General features: G+C 35.5%; 1 protein-coding gene across 4 annotated transcripts in view; it reads left to right on the forward strand.

Annotated features, from left to right (window-relative positions):
* The window catches only part of SLC4A7 (solute carrier family 4, sodium bicarbonate cotransporter, member 7), a 126,082-nt gene that overhangs the window by 69,516 nt on the left and 36,090 nt on the right, over positions 1-20,476 (forward strand). For 3 of the 4 annotated variants that reach the window (XM_006851609.1, XM_006851610.1, XM_006851611.1), the window contains exons 7-12: positions 684-1,052; positions 7,655-7,770; positions 9,909-10,066; positions 12,838-12,925; positions 16,697-16,843; positions 20,207-20,313. In XM_006851609.1, coding sequence (XP_006851671.1) covers positions 684-1,052; positions 7,655-7,770; positions 9,909-10,066; positions 12,838-12,925; positions 16,697-16,843; positions 20,207-20,313 — 985 coding nt within the window. The remainder of the gene's footprint in view (positions 1-683; positions 1,053-7,654; positions 7,771-9,908; positions 10,067-12,837; positions 12,926-16,696; positions 16,844-20,206; positions 20,314-20,476) is intronic. The other variant, XM_006851612.1, reaches the window with a different exon arrangement.

The raw sequence follows: 20,476 nt of genomic DNA on the forward strand, positions 1-20,476 counted from the left end.
GGTTTGAGCCATAAGGTCAGCGGTTCAAACTTGCCAGCCACTCCTTGGAAACTCTATACAGGGTCGCAATGAGTTGGAACCGATTCAAAGGCATTTAACAACAATTGTAACTGTACTTGAAAGGATCATCAGTAGGTGATGTCCTACTGATGTAATGCTGTAAATACTTCATTATAATTTTTAAGTTACACAACTACTAGGTATTGCTAATGTGGACTTTGCTTATGAAAGACAATGAATTTATATATAGGTGTTTGGTACAATATAGGAAAAATCTGATGAATATAGGCTATTAGTGCTGGTAAGTTTTGGTTTGGATTCTGTTGATTAGATTATTTTTGTTATATTCTTATTTGTACTTAACACTTATTTAAGCAGCAATTTTGCTTTGATACTGCCTTTTTCAAAGAGTCACAATATTTGTCGTTCTAATTTCTAACAGGATATTGTCCCTCCATCATCAGTCATTAACATTTTTATTTGTGAAACACCCTTAATTTAAATAAAGTTAGATGACTTTCTAACATTTAAAAAAGCCCTGATAGCCATGCTAATCTTCACAGCACGAAGTTTGAATTTTGGGCTTTTAAAGCATGCAGTTTACAGAGTAAATTGATCTTCTGTATCTCTATTTGCCTTTCACAGTGAACTTTATCATTTTTCATTTATTTGTTTTATCTTAGGGGAAGGCCTTTCAGCCTCCCGTCACTCTTTGCGAACAGGTCTGTCTGCCTCAAACCTTTCATTGAGAGGAGAATCACCTTTATCTCTTCTTCTCAGTCATCTTCTTCCTGCTTCAAGAGCTGGAACCCCTGCAGGTTCAAGGTCAACCACCCCAGTACCCACCCCTCAAAACAGCCCTCCTTCCAGCCCTAGCATCAGTCGCCTGACCTCCAGAAGCTCTCAACAGAGTCAGATTCAGGCCCCAGAACTACTGGTTTCACCTGCCAGTGATGATATTCCCACAGTAGTAATTCATCCACCCGAGGAAGACTTAGAAGCACTGAAAGGCCAGGAGCAGAAGACTGAGGAAAATGTTGACATAATTCCAGGCAACTATCCAAAATTCTCCATGTGTGGTGCTTTCTGCCTCTGGATCACTTGCACTTGGAATGCCTTTCAGCACATAGCTTGAGCAGCATATGTAGATAAAGCTTATGATTTGTTTTGCCTTCTGCATGTTTTTTTCTTTATAGTGTATTACAGAAAAATAGAATTACTTAAAATTTTTAAGTTACAAAAAGGCTACACATAATTTAAGCCCTTACAACATTTTTTACTGAAATTTGAGATATCAAGGTATTTGAATGGTTCAAAAGAATACAGAAATTTTTATTTAATTTGCCTTGATTTTTTTAAATGGTGAGTTTCCTTTTGTGTCATACATTCATAAGGTAAATAAACACATATTGTTTATGATTTATAATGAGTCGTCCACTTCATCTGTTTGGTGCTTTTCTCTAGGGAATTTAAGTACATTTTAGTCTTCTGGCAAAGATTGAATGTTCTTTTTCTCATTTTGCTTCCTAGAAAGCTGAGGTTCTTTGATGATTGCCTGGAATCATTATACCAAGATTAGTATTTTATTTTTGGAATAGACTTAAGTCATCTTTTACTCAGGGCCATATCTATCTTTAATTCAAATTTATCTTCAGATTTTCAGGAATAGAGTACCTTTAGTTGTAGTTAGGATATTATTTTTTATGTGAATTAGAAAAATTATTTCTTAATGGATAAAAGGCTTATTATAGCTCATTCTAGTACTATAAATTAATGACTGTTTAAAAATGTTCATTAGATGTGCATTTATGTTTCTATATCCTCCCACTGGACTTTTTTTACTCACTTAGTTTTTATTATAAGCATCAATGTGTACCATATACTAGTGCTAATTAGTTGTTTTATCACATTTTCCCCTAAGAATGATTATATCTAGCACTTACATTAGTTAATAGCAACTTAGTTATTCAATTAGCCTATTTAAGGAGCCCTGGTGGCGCTGTGAGATAAGCACTGGGCTGCTAACCTCAAAAGTTGGCAGTTCAAACCCCCAGCATCTCCATGGGTGACAGGATGGACTGTCTGCTCCTGTAAAGATTTATAGTCTTGGGAACCTAAGGAGGAGTGTTACTCTGTCTTATATAGGATTATGATGAGTGAGAATTGATTCAATGACAGTGAGAAGTATTTATACAAGTTTGTGTAAGTTAGGTGAATATACCCATTTTCAGAAACTCAGAAACGTTAAGTACCTTTTGGTGAGTAAAGTAAAAAGTTAATTTATGTAACTAGTAAATAATACTGCAATCTTCTGACTAGAATTGCTGTGTTGCCTACAAATATATGGCCAACCTCTTTAACATGTTGAAGTAAAACTGTGGCTTAGATATAACATTAATTATGATCTAGTTATATTTAACATTGTTTTGTACTTTGTTTCAGACATAGCCTTCTATATATCATATTTCTAATTCTTACAGTAATGCACTGAAATTGGTGTTATCCCTGTTTTACACACACAGAAAACTATAGCTGAGTAGAGATGCTAAATCACACTCTAAATGACCAGCAGGGAGTTGGCCTACATGCAACCAAATTAAAAGTATTTCATTACAAATTGTATTCATTCACAAAAAGTATATAATAATGAGGATAACTGAACAAAAGAAGAAAAAATACTTAGAAATAATCAGTACTCTTTCTAATGAAAATGACAGTGAAAATCACCATTTTCCATGGAATAAAAATGATTTATTTTTTTTACCTATATCACGTTGATCAGCAGCTGAGCATCTATTGCTTTATCAATGCTGTTATATTAGTAAGAAGATTTTATATAGGAAAATTATAAAATGTTATGTAGGAAAGATTGGACCTATTGTTTCATGTTGGCTTGTATACCATGTTAAGGGGATAAAAGGCAATCATTTGAGAAATGAGGAAAACAGCTAAGATTATTTTTTCCTCTGTGGAAGTATGTCATAAGGTTTATCAATCTTTCTGAAGAAAACAAATTAAAATGGAAGGAAGAGGGAATTTCTAAAGACAAGAAAGAGCCCATAGTTACTGCTTGAGAAGACATCTATAGAAGGTGTGCAATTGCTAATGAAATATGGTTGGGTCTACAATAAATTATTTTTTCAATTGTCTTTGGTGCTATAGCGCCTAGAAGCTTCAGTTGAGTTTCCTTGAAGTGTAATGTCACGTTGGAGAAAGACAATGTCATGGGGTCATAATTTACACATGCAGAATAAAAGAGGAAGTAGCATTCTTATTGATTATTTTTGGGCAATAATTATATGCAAAAGGAGCTCTGGTAGTGTAGTGGTTACGAATGGGGCTGCTAATCTCAAGGTCAGCAGTTCAAAACTACCAGCTATTCTCCGGGAGAAAGATGAGGCTTTCTGCTTCTGTAAAGATTTACAGCCTTGGAAACACTGTACAGGGTCGCTATGAGTTGGAACCACTCCACGACACATAACAACAACAACAATTATATGCAAAGATGTGAACTCATTTTTAGCATTTGTAACTGTTTTTTCCTTCAAACTCAGTTGTTTTCACTCAGCACTGTTATGTTACTACTTTGGCTAGATAATTGTTTTATTATTGGAAGCTGCCTGTGCATTGTAGGATGTTTATCAGCATCCCTGACTGCTACTCACTAATTGGTAGTAAGTAACCCCATTTGTGATAACCAAAAACATTTACAGGCATTCTCAAATGTCCTTTGGGAATAAAATTTGATTCCTGTTGAGAATCACTATCCAAACTACTACTGATTTCAAACTTTTTTTCACAAGTATCCATTATATTGAATGCAGTCTACACCATTGAGGAAACTTACTTTCATGGAGTCCTGGTGTGGCACTGTGGGTTGATGTGCCAGACTGTAAAGTTGTTTGAACTGCAAGGTCGGCAGTTCAAGCTCACCAGCTTCTCCTCGGAAACCCCTATACAGTGTTGCTATGGGTCAGAACTGACTCGAGGGCACTTAACAACAACAACTGATTTCAGAATTTTTTCCCCATGTGTCCATTATATTGAAAGCAGGCTACATCCCTGAGGAATCGTTCAATTAATTGGCTGCTCATAGCAGATCTCATCATCAGGGATGACTGTATCTTTCTTAGCTGCCAAACCACTGAGAATCCCGGGCAAACCAGGGAGACGCAAAATCTTAGCTATTACAGCCCACCCCTTGTCAACTTAGCACCTATATATATCTCAAGCCATACATGATATCTAAATGCAGACAGTTATAAAGTCATTTTTGTGTCTAAATATATGTTAAAATTAGCATGCGTACAACCAAAAATGCACTAACCCCATTTATATCTTATGTTTTATAAATGAACAAAACACAAATATTTGATACAAGGAAAAAAATACTCATAATAATTAGCAATATTTGTTTCTGCAACTGTCATCTTGTGACCATTGTTGTTAAGTGCTGTTGAGTCGGTTCTGACCCATAGTGACCCTGTGTAGGGTTTCTGCGTAGCAGCTGGTGAGCTTGAACCGACAACCTTGCAAACACAGTGTGTCAGAAGTGGGATATGAACTCACACCTCCAGTTGGAGACCATGTGACCATAACTGATATTAAGACCTACCTTCTTCCACAACCTGTTCCATATTTCATTTGCCCTTGGCAAGCATCTCAGCTGTTTGCCTGGTGGGGAAAACCAAAACTTCATTATTAAGAGTCTGGATCTCTAGTACTGATGTTAGAATTGAGCTGCTTTAGTTTAACATCGACTTTAATCACAGAGTATGGTAGTGTACTATGAGACATCTTAAGGAATCTCCTGGATTCCACTCATAAGGCACATTACCTCCATTATGTAATGTTAATTCAATTTTACTTTGATAATCAAGAGCACTCACACCACCTAGCTCTCTGATTTACCTGTTTGATCAAGAGGAATATGAAGTTAAAAGTGGCCAGGGAGTATTCTTTACTCCTTTTGGTAAAATCTCCAGACCCGAAAAGCATAGGTTGTGGGGACAGAAAGCACAGATTTTGTGAGTGGGTCATTAGGACCAATAGTGAGTGCTAGTCTCATTCTTGCCCTGGTTAATGACAGAAAACTGATATATTTGATGAACATTTACTCTAGTTAGATTTGCTGCTTTGCTTCAGAAAAAAAAAAAAAAAATGTAAATGCAAGATAATAGATTTATCAGGGCATGAATTTAAGTCCCATTACTGATTTAATACATATACATGCACTCGCATGTATTTTGCCCCTTTTTTAGTTTTTTAAATATTGAACATTTTGGTGAAAGTTTACATAGCAAATCAGTTCTCATTTAACAGTTCCTATTCATGTAGCGTAGTGGTTACGAATCGGGCTGCAAACTGTAAGGTCAGCATTTCTAAACTACCAGCTGCTCTGTGGGAGAAAGATGAAACTTTTTGCTACCGTAAAGATTTACAGCCTCGGAAACCCTGTTCAGGGTCGCTGTGGGTCGGAACTGATTCAATGGCACTTAACAGCAACATTTCATGTTGTTCATTGATACTGGTTACATTTTCCGTCTTGTGACCACATTCTCATTATTTGTCTTGATTGTTCCATTTCTCTTAATCTTGTTTCTCTATCTCATCCCACTCCCCTTCTTAATATTTGCTTTAGGTTGATCGTTTGGTCTCATATAGGCAATTTTTTTCCATGCTTTTGTTTTCTTAATGTGATCCTTTTTAGTCATCCATAGTAATGATAGCATTATTATTTGTAATTTACTCATTTAATTCTTGAATACCAAGAATTGTAGTAGAGGGGCTTGCTTTATTGTTGGAGAAAAAGCTGTAACTCAGCTGAGGCTAGGGAGGAATATACAGAGAGGGTAATGATGGAAAACTCTTGAACATTCCACCTGGTGTGCCAATTTTGAAAAAGGGAAAGGTTTTGGATTATTAAATTAACTAAACTAAGTGGCTGAAAATCCAAATGTGGCACTGTAGGATAAACACTGGACTGCTAACCACAAGGTCGGAAGTTCAAACTCAATACTCCATGGAAACCCTATACAGGGTCGCTATGAGTCGGAACTGACTAGATGCCTTTAGGTGCTATTTCTAGATTTGCCAGTTCTGAGTTCCACATCATTTCTTCTTCCCTTTCCTACTTTACCCTATAGCCTTCTCCTCAGTTTACTTTTCCAAAAACCAGGTTGTTAGGACTTTATTGGAAAATTATACATTATGTAGTCCTTTAATTATACCAGTCCATGTACAGGTTGAATATCTGTGTTTAGGTCTTAGAAGCATGTGTTTGGTGCTCAGTTAGAGTTGCCGTTAAGATCTTAAGGATGCTCTTCATTTTGTTTGTGCATTTGGGTTAGGGGGTTGGTGCAAGCCACTCCACAATACTGGCTCACTTGTTTTCCCCTCCTTGGGCAAGTATGGTAATAAAGGAAGAGACTCAATTCTGGAAGTTTAGTGACCAAGGTCAAAAAAGAGAGATCTTAGTAACTTTCCTGTGCTAAGCTAAAATTGTGAAAATTAGAAAAATTTTAAAAACAAGTTAAGTCTTAGGCAACAGTTTTTATTTCACAATTGTTAAAACTTTTCCCGAGAATGAGCATATTGCTTTAAAGTGAGAGGTTTGGGTCATAGTGACAACCAAATTTAAATGTTCAGCTGAGAAATTGGATATCACAAGTTCTTCAAAGTTGCATTGTTGGGTTAACTATAAACCCAATTGACACTTCAGTTTTCATTAGTTACAAGCTTGTTGTATTCTAAAATATATTAAAAACTCTCCCTTAGATGCATTGTGTGTATCCGATGTACTTAAAATTTTGTAACCTGCCTACAGATGTTAGCTTGGAAGTTTATAGGACGTAATTACGAAACAGTTTAAGAGAATTTATGTGGATCACTAGGTTGTAGTGATGAGTATACTAACACTTGAACATTTCTCATTTCTTATCGAAGCAAGTTTATTAGGTTTAGTAGGTTTGTGTGTTGAGTGATACTGAAGGACACATAGCTGCACATTGGCAAAGTGTGGGTATTTCAGCATAGATCTATTTGATTATAAAACCCATCTTCTGCTCAGTATTGCTAAAATGTTTACTGTTAACATTTTGAAGTTTTATTTCTTAGACATAATGACAGTAGGTAGTATAGTTAATAACTCAGAAAAATGAAAATTCTTGAGGCAACTATTAACATAGATGACTTGCGTGTAGTTAGTTGTTGCAGTTAAATTTTCTGAGTTAAAAACTAGGGTTTGCCAGAGAATCTATATTGGTTTTGGTATAAGCATACAAGGTATATTTTGGCAGCATTATGCTCTATGTAGTTCGTTCATATGTAAGAAATGGTTGAAAGTCTGAATTCTCATGAGATTGGTAGTATAATCAGACTTAGTAGGGCATTTTTTCTGTGGTTTCTCACCTACTCACTTTTTTCCCTTTCTGCAAAAGACCACCATTTTTGTAAATTACATTTTTGTTATTTAAAATATTAAACTTTATAGCCTTATTATTAAAATGGTGATGTAGTTTTGCTGATGTGACACTAACACCTAGCACTTTTTTTTTTTTTTTCTTGCACATTTGCTTTTAAACCTTCACTTTCAGGATATGAGTAGACAAGGCACATTTTCTGTTTTCTAACTTGAGATTTGTCTTAAATATAGGTGTTTTGGCCTCTCCACAGTCTGCACCTGGAAACCTGGACAATAATAAAAGTGGCGAAATTAAAGGTAATGGAGCTGGAGGAAGCAGAGAAAATAGTACTGTTGACTTCAGCAAGGTAATTAACTATATATGATTTAATAGTCACTTTTAATAAGAAAATAACGTTGTGTTGTGGCCTTATTAATGTCGTTGTTAAGTGCTGCAGAGCTGGTTCTGATTCATAGGAGCTTTACATAGGATTTCCGAAATAACTTAGTGGTATTAGTTATTTTCAGTACATTTTAAAAATAGTATATTTTCTTAAAGCTATTTTTATACCTTAGCTGATCTTGTTGATGTAGTTGAATTCAGAAAATGTGAGAATGGTTGCCATTAACTTCAGAGCAATTTGAATAACTTTACATGCTTACTAGTTTTAGAAATTCTGACATATACCTGTGAGTAATATGGCATTTCCATCTATACCTACCCATAGATAATCGTGAAGCTTGAGTACTATGTGAACTACTACAGTAATTTGTTCTGGAGCTGCCACCACTAGCAAGGTTAATTCTGGGAATGATGTTACAACACTAGCAATTCAGCCTTTCCCGGGCTGTAATTCGGTCCCAGAATTACTACTGTCTTGTGGTGTCAGTACTTTCTGTGGAATGTGTCTGGGAAGCATATCATTGCTTCCCCATGGATAGGTAAAGGCATGGATTTAAATAAACCCCATCAGCCATCTCTGCTATGAATTTTTATTTTTACTGATAAGTATTTAGGTGAAATAGGAGAGAAACAAAAGCAACTTTTAATTACAGTAGGATTTTTTGAAGTGTGTTTTATAACACTACTTTGAATTTTGTGTGGCTATTTGAACATTTGTTGTTGTTAAGTGCTCATCTAGTCAGTTCTGACTCATAGCGATCCTGTATAGGGTTTCTGAGGAGCATCTGGTGGGTTTGAACTGCCTTCCTTATGGTTCGCAGTCCAGTGCTGATCCCTACAGTGCCACACCAGGAGTCTGTTACATTTCAATGTTTAGATAGTATTCATTTGCTACAGGATAATCTCAATAATTTAATATTTTTGCATCCACTGTCTAACTTTTTAATAAATGTGATTACTTCAATCAAGGTTGAGTTTTCTGAAATCCTGTGTTCCATGATGCAAAGTCCCTGTGTCACCTTTTAGAAAAAGAGAGGGTAAATGATCATTTGAGCTTCATACTCCAAAATTAGAGTGAGCCTTACTGTGAGGACTAGCAGCTGTATAGAAAGCCTGTTGGCCTTTGAATTCTACTATTGTGCCTGGTTCTCAGATGAGTTAAAAGTGGGCAGTAACTAGATTGCAGTTGAGTTTTGTTAGTGAATAAGTTAATCAGATTTACATGTGGTTCTCCTGTAGACATGGCAGTTGCTGCTTATTTTGGTTCCTCTGTCACAATTTGACTTTTTTCACTTGGCCTACTCTTGTATACACCTCCTTGTCTCCTGTTGGGCAGGAGTCTGCCTCCTGGCACTGTAGTTGTGGCACACTGGGTGTGGGACTCAAGAGGCCCGCTGTAAGTGCTGGTTTTGTTTTTCATAGATAGCACTGTAAGTGGTTGTTTAGTGACTTGTGTGAGATTGCATATACATGATAAATTCCATATTTTGGCATCATGTTTGTTACCTTTCTTTTGTAATTATACACAGACAACTAAATTGTATGATATAGCATTATGAGTCTATTGATTTTTAGTTTGAAGTAAAAATGATTCTCACCTAACAACAACAAAAAATACTGGACATTTCCTAGATTATGCTAAAAAGTGGGGCTTATGAAAATATATACAATATAAAGGGACTAATTCATTTATGAGATTAAATAGTAGATAATTGTGAAATGAATACTTTTAGTACTGTGTATAATTTCATGTACTTATTTTGTGAGTTTGTGACTATATTTTTGTCTGTAATAGTTTTTAATGAATAGTGCTATATTCATTGAAAAAATTTCTAGCTTCTTTGTTTGATAATCTAGTTGTCTGACATAGTAAATATCACAGTTTAAAAGAGTTGAAGTATTGTTTAGTAGGTGTGTTTTGCTTGCACTTTTGTACTTGGCTTCCTTGTTCTTTATATTTGTAAAAATTGTGGTATTTATACATCCATTAAATTACGAGTTTTGATTCGCAAATCAAAAAGCTAAACTCTTTCTAATAGTTTTCTAAATAAGCATATAAATACCGTGAAAAAATATTTTAAATTGTTACTTATTTGTCAATAGGTCGACATGAATTTCATGAGAAAAATACCCACGGGAGCAGAGGCATCCAACGTTCTGGTGGGAGAAGTGGACTTTTTGGAAAGACCTATTATTGCATTTGTGAGATTGGCTCCTGCTGTCCTTCTCTCTGGGCTGACTGAGGTTCCTGTTCCTACGAGGTGAAGAGTCGGTCCCCACTCACATTTTCCCAGCATGTCCAAAACCTAAAATTTTTGTCAATTGAGCTAGCTTCTTTTCAGGTTTTGAAAGCATCATTTTCGCAGTTAAATGTTCAGCCATTGCATCAATTACTTTGAGTATTAGAACATCAAAGAGTTTTGTTAATGTCCCTGGAACTTGAAAAATAAATCATCCTTTTAAAAAAATACTTTGCTTTTATGCCTTTATAAAAAGTTTAGTATACTAAGACCTTTGGTTTAAAAACAGTCATTTTTGACATAATATATAATGTTCTTTGCAAGCACTTGAGTCAGAATGGATTTGAATCCTTGCTTGCCTTTTAATAACTTTTTGTGGGGCGGATAGAGACAGGTCAAGCCTCACTTAAGTTTTGTAAGGTTCTTTTGGAAAATAAGGTTAATAATACCTTATAGTGTCATATCAATTTAATGATGCCTCTGAATTGGGCAAACTACATTTTCTATCCTAGCCTAAATCTGTGTAATATACAAAAGGAATAAAACTTTAAAATTGGCCGTAAAAAATTATTTGCAAGTTGAGTTGCAAAGGATAATAGGCATTGGTAGCTGCTAACTGTATAAATGTAACTTAAATGTGAACACTTTTTAAATAGTTCACACTTTATTTGTAATAGAAAATAAGTAATAGGAGCTTAATGGAAATGTAGTTGCTTATTTTTAAGATGCTTTACTTATCTAGTTGAATTAATGGTGTCGTAGAAAGGCTTTCTGACTGTATAAGATCGCTATGAGTCAGAACTGATTCAGCAGCACTTAATGAAACAACAGCATAATATTCAGTGGGAGTACTGGTGTGGCACTGTGGGTTAATGTGCTGGACTGCAAGGTCAGTGGTTCAAGCTCACCAGCCGTTCTTGGAAACGCCATACAGGGTCGCTATGAGTCTGAACTGACTTGAGGATACTTAACAATAGTATTAAGGTAAGAAAATAATTTCATAGATTGATATAAAGTAGGAAGACTAATACTTTGCCTAAGTATAAATAGAAAGGTGTATATATTTTGCTTGATGTCAAGTGCCTTTGAGTCAGTTCCGACGCATAGTGACACATTTGTACTTAGTTATATCCTTGTTATCAGTACAGGTAGAAAGGTATATATGTTCTGTTTGTTGTCAAGTGCCATCGAGTCAGTTCTGACTCAGTGATACCTCTTTACTTAGTTATATTGTTGTTATTAGTGTAGTAAAATATTTGTACTCATACTTAATGCAAAGAAGTATTTGTCTTTCTACTGTATATCAATCTATGAAATTATTTCTTTACTTGATACTGTTGTTAAGTGCCGTCGAATCAGTCCCGACTCATAGTGACCCCGTATAGGGTTTTCAAGGAACAACTGGTGAGTTTGAACTCCTGGCCTTGTCATTAGCATACTGTGAAGTTTGATGTTATATTTGGTGTTAGAAACAAAATTCTTTCTCCTACCAAAGACATTCGTTGACTCAAACCTTACGTTAACCTCATTAGAGTATTTAATCCACAGCCATACTTTGAGGGTTCTTGGTGTGAGGTTGTGGGATAAACAATGTACTGAAATCCACAAAATTGGTGGTTCAAATCCACTAGCTCCTCGGAAACCTATGATTTATAACTGACTTGTGACGGCATTTACCAACACTAACCTGTTTTGGAGGGATCATGTTTTTTTTTGTATGTATGTGTGTGTGTTGTTGTTATGTGTTATGGATTTGATTCAGTTCCTACCCATAGTGACACCCTGTATAGGATTTCCTAGGAGCAGCTGCTGAGCTTGAACCACTGACCTTGTTCAAACCAACTTTGCAGCCCAGTGCATTAACCCCACAACGCCATACTTGTAAATTTAAACCCACTGTCACTGACTCAACTTTGACTCCTAGTGACCCTATTGTTGTTGTTGTTGTTAAGTGCCTTCGAGTCGGTTCCGACCCATAGCGACCCTGTACAGGGTTTCCGAGGGTGTAAATCTTTACGGGAGTAGAAAGCCTCATCTTTCTCCGGCGGAGCGGCTGGTAGTTTCGAACCACTGACCTTAAGGTTCGCAGCCCGATTCGTAACCACTACGCTACCAGAGACCCTATAGGAAAAAGTAAAACTCTTCCCTACAGTGATTCTTTATCAGAGCAAAAAGTCTTCATTTTCTCTTTTGGAGAGCAGCTAGTGGGTTTGAACTGTTAACCATTGCTTAATCTGTCACATCACCAGGGCACCTCAATTGTCAACATAGGCTAGATTTATTTATTTAATACCAAAGAATATAAAAAATGGGAACTTAAGTGTAAAATTCTCAATTCCTTAATTACCACTTTACCCTAAAGAAGTTGGGAAGTGATGACTTGGTAGAAAGTTACTTATGCGTGCAATACTTTTCTTAGTTTTGTGATCTGGATCAGTCTGAGTGAAGGAGCCATTTTGGTGCAGTGGGAAATGTGTTGGTCCCCAATCTACAAAATTATTTCATCCTTGGGAGAAAGATGAAGCTTTCTGCTCCCTTAAAGATTTATAGTCTCAGAAACGGTAGGATTGGTTCTTGTTTGCCCTAGGAGGTCACAAACAGTCAGAATTGACTCAGTGACAGTAGGTTTTGGAGTTCAGTCTAAGTACAGTTGCTGTCTCTTTTCAGTAGATGAATGGAATACAGTACTGTTTTTTTGTTTTCATTTGACATTTTATGATTGCCTATGTTATAAGTGTATATGCTTTATATTTAATGTGAGTTGTACTTCTGTGTGTTTTTATATTTCCAAGGTTTTTGTTTCTGTTACTGGGTCCAGCAGGAAAGGCACCACAGTATCATGAAATTGGAAGGTCAATAGCAACTCTCATGACAGATGAGGTAATTCAAATACACTAAAAACTCATTGAATGGAAGCTGATTGTGATAATACATGTTCTTCATTTCACAGTGGTGGTGGTAATGGTTGTGGTGGTGGTGTTGGTGGTGGCGGTGGTGGTTATGTGCCATTGAATTGGTTTCGACTCAAAGAAACCCTGTATAGGGTTTCAGAGGCTGTAAATCTTTAAGGGAGCAGACACCTTCATCTGTCTCCTGACGAGTGTCTGGTAGATTCAAATTGCTGACTCAAAGCGTCCCTGTGCACAAGAGAATGATACACTGCCAGGTCCTGTATCAATCAGTTTCTCAGTATCCCTTTTTCCTAATGACTGCCTCTTGGTTTATGTGCAGGTTCTTTATGAGCACAGTTAAGTGTTCTGGAATATTCATTCTCTGCAATGTTATTCATAGCTTCGCATGATCCACACAGTTAAATTCCTTTGCATAGTCAATAAGGCACAGAGGTAAATTGCTTTCTGATTATTTTCTGCTTTAAGTCAAAATCCATCTGACTTAAGCAGTGATAACCCTGGTCCCACATCCTCTTCTGAATCCAGCTTAGATTCCTGGCAATTCTCTATAGATGCACTGTTGAAACAGTTTTTGAATTATATTAAGCACACTTTTACTTGCATGTGATATTAATGATATGGTCTGGTATTCCATTGGGTCACCTCTCTCTGGAATGGGCACAGTTACGCATCTCTTCCATCAGTTGGCCAGATACCTCTCTTCCAGATATCTTGGCATAGGTGTGTGAATGCTTCTAGTGCTGTTTGAGTTTGTTCTAAGATTTCATTTTGTGTTCAGTCAGTTCCTGTTGCCTTGCTTTTTGCCATTGACCTTAGTGCAACTTGGACTTCTTCCTTCAGGACCATTGGCTCTTGAAATGTTTTAACAGAGAATGTTTCAACAATGAATAGAATAATTTCTTTTTGATACTATGCCTCTGTATATACCTCCTGTTTTCTTTTGATACTTTCTGCATCTTTCAATGTTCATCATTTCTTTCACCTTCAGTAATACTGAGCATGTTCTTCACTTTTGGTTTTCTAATTCCATTTCATTGTAATACTTGACTTTGCCTTCTAGAGCTACCCATTGAAATGTTCTTTTCAGCTTTTTTCTTCCTCATTTCTTCCATTTGCTTTAGCTTCCCTATGCTGGAAAGCAAGTTTCAGTCTTCTTCTGTAAGCCATTTTTGTGTTTTCTTTCCTATATTGTTAGTGACCTTTTGCTTTCTTCCTGTTAGATGTTCTTGATGTATTCCCACAGCAATTCTGATCTTGAATCCTTAGAGTTTAATGCATCATATATGTTCTAGAGATGGTCTCTAAATTCAGGTGGGTTATGTACAAGGTCATACTTTGGGTCTTCTGGACTTGTTTTAATTTTCTTCAGCTTCAGCCTGAACTTGCATATGAGCAATTGATGGTCTGCTCCACAGTCTGACCCTAGCTTTGGTTTAGTTGATGACACTGAGCTTTCCTGCTGTCTCTTTCCGCAGATGTACTCAGTTTGATTTGTGTATTCATAAAAGATGAAGTCCAGGTGTATAGTCATCTTTTATTTTGTTTAAAAAACGTATCTGCAGTGAAGAAGCTGTTGGTCTTGTAAAATTCTATCATGAGATTCCCAGCATCATTTCTATCACCAACGCTATATTTTCCTCAACTACTACTGATCCTTTGTCTTTTTTTCCAACCTTTGAGTAATTAACAATACACCTTGTGCCTTATTGATCTTTGATCAACTTAAGATTGAAGAAATTGGTAGAATTCTTCAGTTTCATCATCCCTGGCTTTAGTTGCTTATGTATAAAATTAAATAACCCTGGTATTAACTGGTCTTCTTTTTTAGGTGTATGGATGTTATCCTGTCACAGACAGCATTGTACTTCAAGATGTATCTTGAAATGTTCTTTTTGATGATGAATGCTATTACCATTCCTCTTGAATTTGTCTCTCCTGGCATTGTAAACATATGATTGTCTGATTCAGAATGACTGTACTTGTCCATTTCAGCTCACTAGGGTCTAGGATATCAATTTTTTTCATACTATTTCATTTCTGACAACTTCCAATTTTCTAAGTTTCAAACTTCATACATTCCGTGTTCTGATTATTAATGGATGTTTTCAGCAGTTTCTTCTCATTTTGATTTGTTCCTCCATCAGCAAGTGAAGGTCCCTAAAGCTTTACTCTATTCTCATCATCAAGGTCAACTCTGCTTTGAGGGTGTTGGTCTTTCCCAGTTGTATTTTGTTTGGTTTCCAACCTGAGGAGTCTTCATTCACTATATTTGGCAATGCTCCACTGTTATTCCTAAGGTTTTCAGTGGCTAACCAATTAGAAGTAGTCCGTCCCTTTGCCTTCCTATTCTGGCTCAGCTGAAAGCTGTCCACCATAGGTTACTGCTGGTATTTAAAATACCAGTGGCATAGCTTCCAGCATCACACCAATTTGCAACACAGTATGACAGACTTGTTTTTTTATGCACTTGAAATTTTTGTCCACCTTGTCAAAATTGTCTCCATCATCACTTTCGGGGATATCCTTTCATTTGTTTTTCTCAGGGCATTGTTTATTTTCCCTATAAATGTCTCTTAGTTTGTTTGACAGTGTCATTTTTGACTATCACCTACATATTTATCAGCTCATACTTTTGTCTTCTTTTAAAAAAGAGTTTTTGTAGTCACCTGCTTGCTAGATGTCTCTATCATGCTTCCTTCAGGCGTTTCCAAACCCATATTCCTGAACTTGAGCTCATTTCTTCATCCTATCTCATCCAGTCACCAGATTTAAACTATGTGCCCTTTCTTTGGCTATTAAAATGACCTTTATGGATCTTTGTCTTACAGTTGTATCCTTTGCACTAGTAAAATCCTACAAATTAGTTCCTTGATCCAGATATATCAGTGGCTTTCTTTGAATATATTTAGATGTAAACTTACACCCTTTACGGTCTTAAGAGGTTCATTCTCCCTGTTTTAACCTCTGCATACTTTTAAAAACTTACATCCTACCTTTGTCTACTCTTTCTCCCCCATATTGCTATAGCCCTTTTAGGTTTCTTTTTTGTTCCTTCATTGGCTAAGCTCATTTCTGGTTTTTGATATTTATAATTTTTAATCCCTCTGCCTGTGTATTCTCCCTCCAGTCCAACATCCTTTGTTCCCTCATTTTATTCAGATTTCTCTTCATATTAAGTCCTCTGAGAGACTGTTCCTGTCAATTACTCAGTTGTTTGTTTCATTATTTTTTACCATTGAAAAATAAAAATCTTAAGTGCAGGGATCTTGTCCTTCAACATAGAATTTGGTTTCTGTCAAATAGAAGTTATCCAGTAAGTATTTGTGATCAGATAAATTAATTAATTAAGTAAAGCTGTATGCATATCCATGATCATTCCCTTAGATTAAATGACTTTAAAATGTCATAAAAGTTTGATAACATGACACAATGATATTAAATTCCATAAAGAATTAATGAAAGTCCATCATTCACAAGTCTCTCTTTTGTGTAATTGTTTGAATTCACAATTATTTTCTTCATTTGATTATTAATGACTAATTCATTTAATCAAACTAAAAATAAAAAAACAATTTCCTTTTATAATTGTTACATGGGGTAGGTTCGAAAGTTGTCTAGAATAAGAACTTAGAAAGTTATCATTGTTGTGAGCTTATTTGTGATTTTAAAGTGGATTTACCAAGCATCTACTATTATTTCAACATTAAAATGGTCTTACTCGATTTTTTTCTTTCTTTAGATTTTTCATGATGTAGCATATAAAGCAAAAGACAGAAATGACCTCTTATCTGGAATTGATGAATTTTTAGATCAAGTAACTGTCCTACCTCCTGGAGAGTGGGATCCTTCAATACGCATAGAGCCACCAAAAAGTGTTCCTTCTCAGGTAAGAATCCGCTCATTCTTCTGTGGTAGCTGTTTTTCCTTTATAAATTAAACTTAAAAAATTAGGTTTTCCTTATGAAAAGTTCTTTTTTCCATATGTAACTTAAATCCAGAAATCTGATTATAAAGAATCATAGAAATATTCTCTAGCATTTTCACACAGCTGCATTGTATTCCATTTATGGATCTATCATAGTTTATCCTGTACTGATCTCTGGTTGTTATTTTTTACTATTATCAACTCTGCCCACTATCCACATGCCATTTTAGTTATGTGCAGCTATATCTGTAGGATATCGTTTTGTTGTTAAGTCCTGTCAAGTCAGTTCTGATCATAATAACCCTGTACAGAGTTTCCAGGGAGCAACTGATATGTTTGAACCGCCGACCTTGTGGTTCAAACCTATCCTGAGGTTGTCTTATGCTTTATTCCACAGCACCACACCAGGACTCCTTGTTAAGTGGCATCAAGTTGGGTCCAACTTGTATAGATAAGCTTTACAGGGAGCGGCCTGTGGGTTTGAACAGCCAACCTTGTTATTAGTAGCCCAGTGCTTATCCTATATCCCTTCACTAGATTCCCAGAATTCTTAGGGTTACTGGCTCAAAGGAATCATAAGTTCATTTATAATTTTATTGCTAAGTGCTGTCAAGTCAGTTCTGACTCATAGCGACTCTGAATAGAGTTCCCAAGGAGCAACTGGTGAGTTTGAAATGACAACCTTGTAGGTCAAACCAACCTTATGGTCCAGTACATTATCCTACAGTGCCACACCAGGACAGAGATGATCTATGTTGGACTACCAACATGAAGTATGAGTGTATTGATTTCCCTACAACCTCACTAGCATAGATTGCTGACCAGCTTTTGACTTTTTGTTAATCTAATAGTAATTTATCCTATTATATGAAGCACTTCAATGTAGTTTTAAATAATTATCTGTGATTAGTGAGAGTTAGTACGCCTGAATCATTTGTTGGTTGACTGCCCCACCTTCTCTTATACATTTAAATCATTCCTTGTTACCTTGGAGTACCATCCAACTTTTATCTTTTTTTTAAGTTGTTGCTGGTTGTCCCAATTGAAAAGTTCAGCTTTCTCCCCTTGACTGGCAGTATTGTCTTTTTACTAAAGTTTCATATTGTTTCTTGAGTTTCTTTCATTTTCTGTCTCTGCTAGCGTAGTGGTTACGAATCAGGCTGCAAACCTTAAGGTCAGCAGTTTGAAACTACCAGCTGCTCCGTGGGAGAAAGATGAGGCTTTCTGCTCCCATAAAGATTTACAGCCTCAGAAACCCTGTACAGGGTCACTATGGGTCAGAACCGATTCAATAGCACTTAACAGCAACATAACAACAACAGCAATTCATAGTTCAGTTCCATACTCATCTCTCTTTTGTTCTGAGTTTCCTTGGCATTTTTTGCATGCTTTTTCCGTATTCTGAAATCAAAAGTTTATTTTTGTTGTTGTTGGAATGGTAATTACATATCTAAATGAATGGAGTGAGAATTTTTATGACCTTGAATCTTTCTATTCAAAAACATGGTATGTCTCTGGATTTCAATCAATTTTTGTGTCCTAAGGAATGTTAAAAAGTTTCCCTTATGTATACTTTGCAACACTTCTTGGTGAGTATATTCAGAAGTACTTTTTATCTTATTTCTATTTATAAATGAGTTATTTGTTCCATTGTATCATCTTAATCTTGCTACTTTTCTTAATACTTTAATGAATGTAGTTATATTTCTAAATCATATAATTGGCAATAAGAAATAGTTTCATATTTCCTTTCCAATTTTTATATATCTAATTTAATTTTTCTGTTGTCTAACTATATTGACTAAACCTTTAATAAAATGTTAATGCTGGCCTTAAAATGCACATTTCTGTTCATGTTCCTTACGATAGTCAGTGCCTCTAGTATTTCTCCTATTAAGTAGGATACTTGGATTAAGGCTAAAAAAAAAAAAGAAAAAAATAACATTTCATCATGGTAAGAAAGTACTATAAATTTCATTTTCCTTGACATTTTTAGTAAAAATGGATTTTGAATTTTATCAAGTGTCTTTTCAGCATTTCTGGAGATTTCTCATAAGAATTTTTGTATCAATTATTATGGTAAATCTTCAACAGGTTTTTAAAATATGGAAATGTTTTAGTATTCTTGGAGTAAACCCAAGTTGAACTGTAAAGCACTCGTTTTCTGTGTCTAGAACACCTGCCCCTCACTTACTGACTACCCTGTTTTTGAACATACTGCATTTACAACCACTGTGAAAAATCTGCTATCCAACTATTCTGCACATTAACTTCCAACATTTGACAGTACCAAATACTGGTGTGTGAGACAAGAGTCAAACAGTCTTTAATGACTAAGGTTGCTTTCTAGGTGATTCTGACAAAGTGTGACACTAGAACAGAGTAGAATTATCCCACAGGGTTTCCAAGCCTGTACATTTTTTATCCTGTGGAATAGCTGGTGAGTTTGAACCCCCAGCATTTCAAATAGCAGCTGATTGGTTTACTACTGCACTGGTAAGGCTCTTTTCATATGTATACACACACAGATATATTTTTGGATTTCTTTTTGCTTTTGAAATCTTTGTCATCTTGTTATGTCTTATTTTTTGTGTCACTTAATAGTTTTCAGACAGAGCAACTTTGAATTTTATTTTTATTTTTTCAACAATTCTTGTTTTCTAATTCAATTTTTGCTTTTAGATGTTTTCTTGCATTCTTTCAAATTCTTTTTTGGTTATTATATTTTCCTGAATTAGATGCTTAATTTATTTATTTTCATACTTATTTTTCTTGATTTAAGTGATTTATCGCTATCTCACTTGTGTTATGTAGTGTTTTTGATTATTGAGCTTTTGTAGGAATTTTATAATTTTGTTTTCTCTTGCTTGCTGTAACAGTTTTAATTTTGATATTTTCAGATGCTAATCTCTAATTATTATAGATGAATCTTGCTACTCTATATAAAGTATATAACTGATGTTAATGTTTTTTTGACACAGAGGACCTCCTGGAATGGCACCTTGTGCACATACATAGGTATACACAGACAGACACATGTTCTTTTAGGCTTCGCAGTTCCTGGAGCTAACAAATTTAAAACTGACTCCTTTCTCTTCAAATGAGGGGAGAAGATCTTTTCAAATGTTATTAGAGAGAAATTTTAGCTTCTCTTCTAAAGTATAATTTATCTAAAATGGAAATTTATATTTTGAAGAATTGTTTTCCTAGGTACACTGATTACACATATATGTTATTAATATGAACACTCATATTCCCTTAATTGGACATGTCACTCAACTTTCTTTAAAAATAATTCTGAAAATACCTTTTTGTGAAATGCAGGAAAAGAGAAAGATTCCTGTATTTCCTAATGGATCTGCTCCTACCTCTGGTGATATTCCTAAAGAGGCTGATCATCATGCTGGGCCTGAGCTACAGAGAACTGGACGGTGGGTACAGATACTAATACACTACACATAGCTTTTTCGAGGCCAGGGGTTGGTTTGATGTAAAAGACATAAAAAATTTTTCCCTCCCTTCCCCCAAGCATTTGGAACATACTCTTGTACAATATTTTACATTTTCTGATGTGTACTACTATTATGTATTATG

Source organism: Chrysochloris asiatica, unplaced genomic scaffold (genome assembly GCF_000296735.1).
Source record: "Chrysochloris asiatica unplaced genomic scaffold, ChrAsi1.0 scaffold00030, whole genome shotgun sequence".
Lineage (NCBI taxonomy): Eukaryota > Metazoa > Chordata > Mammalia > Afrosoricida > Chrysochloridae > Chrysochloris > Chrysochloris asiatica.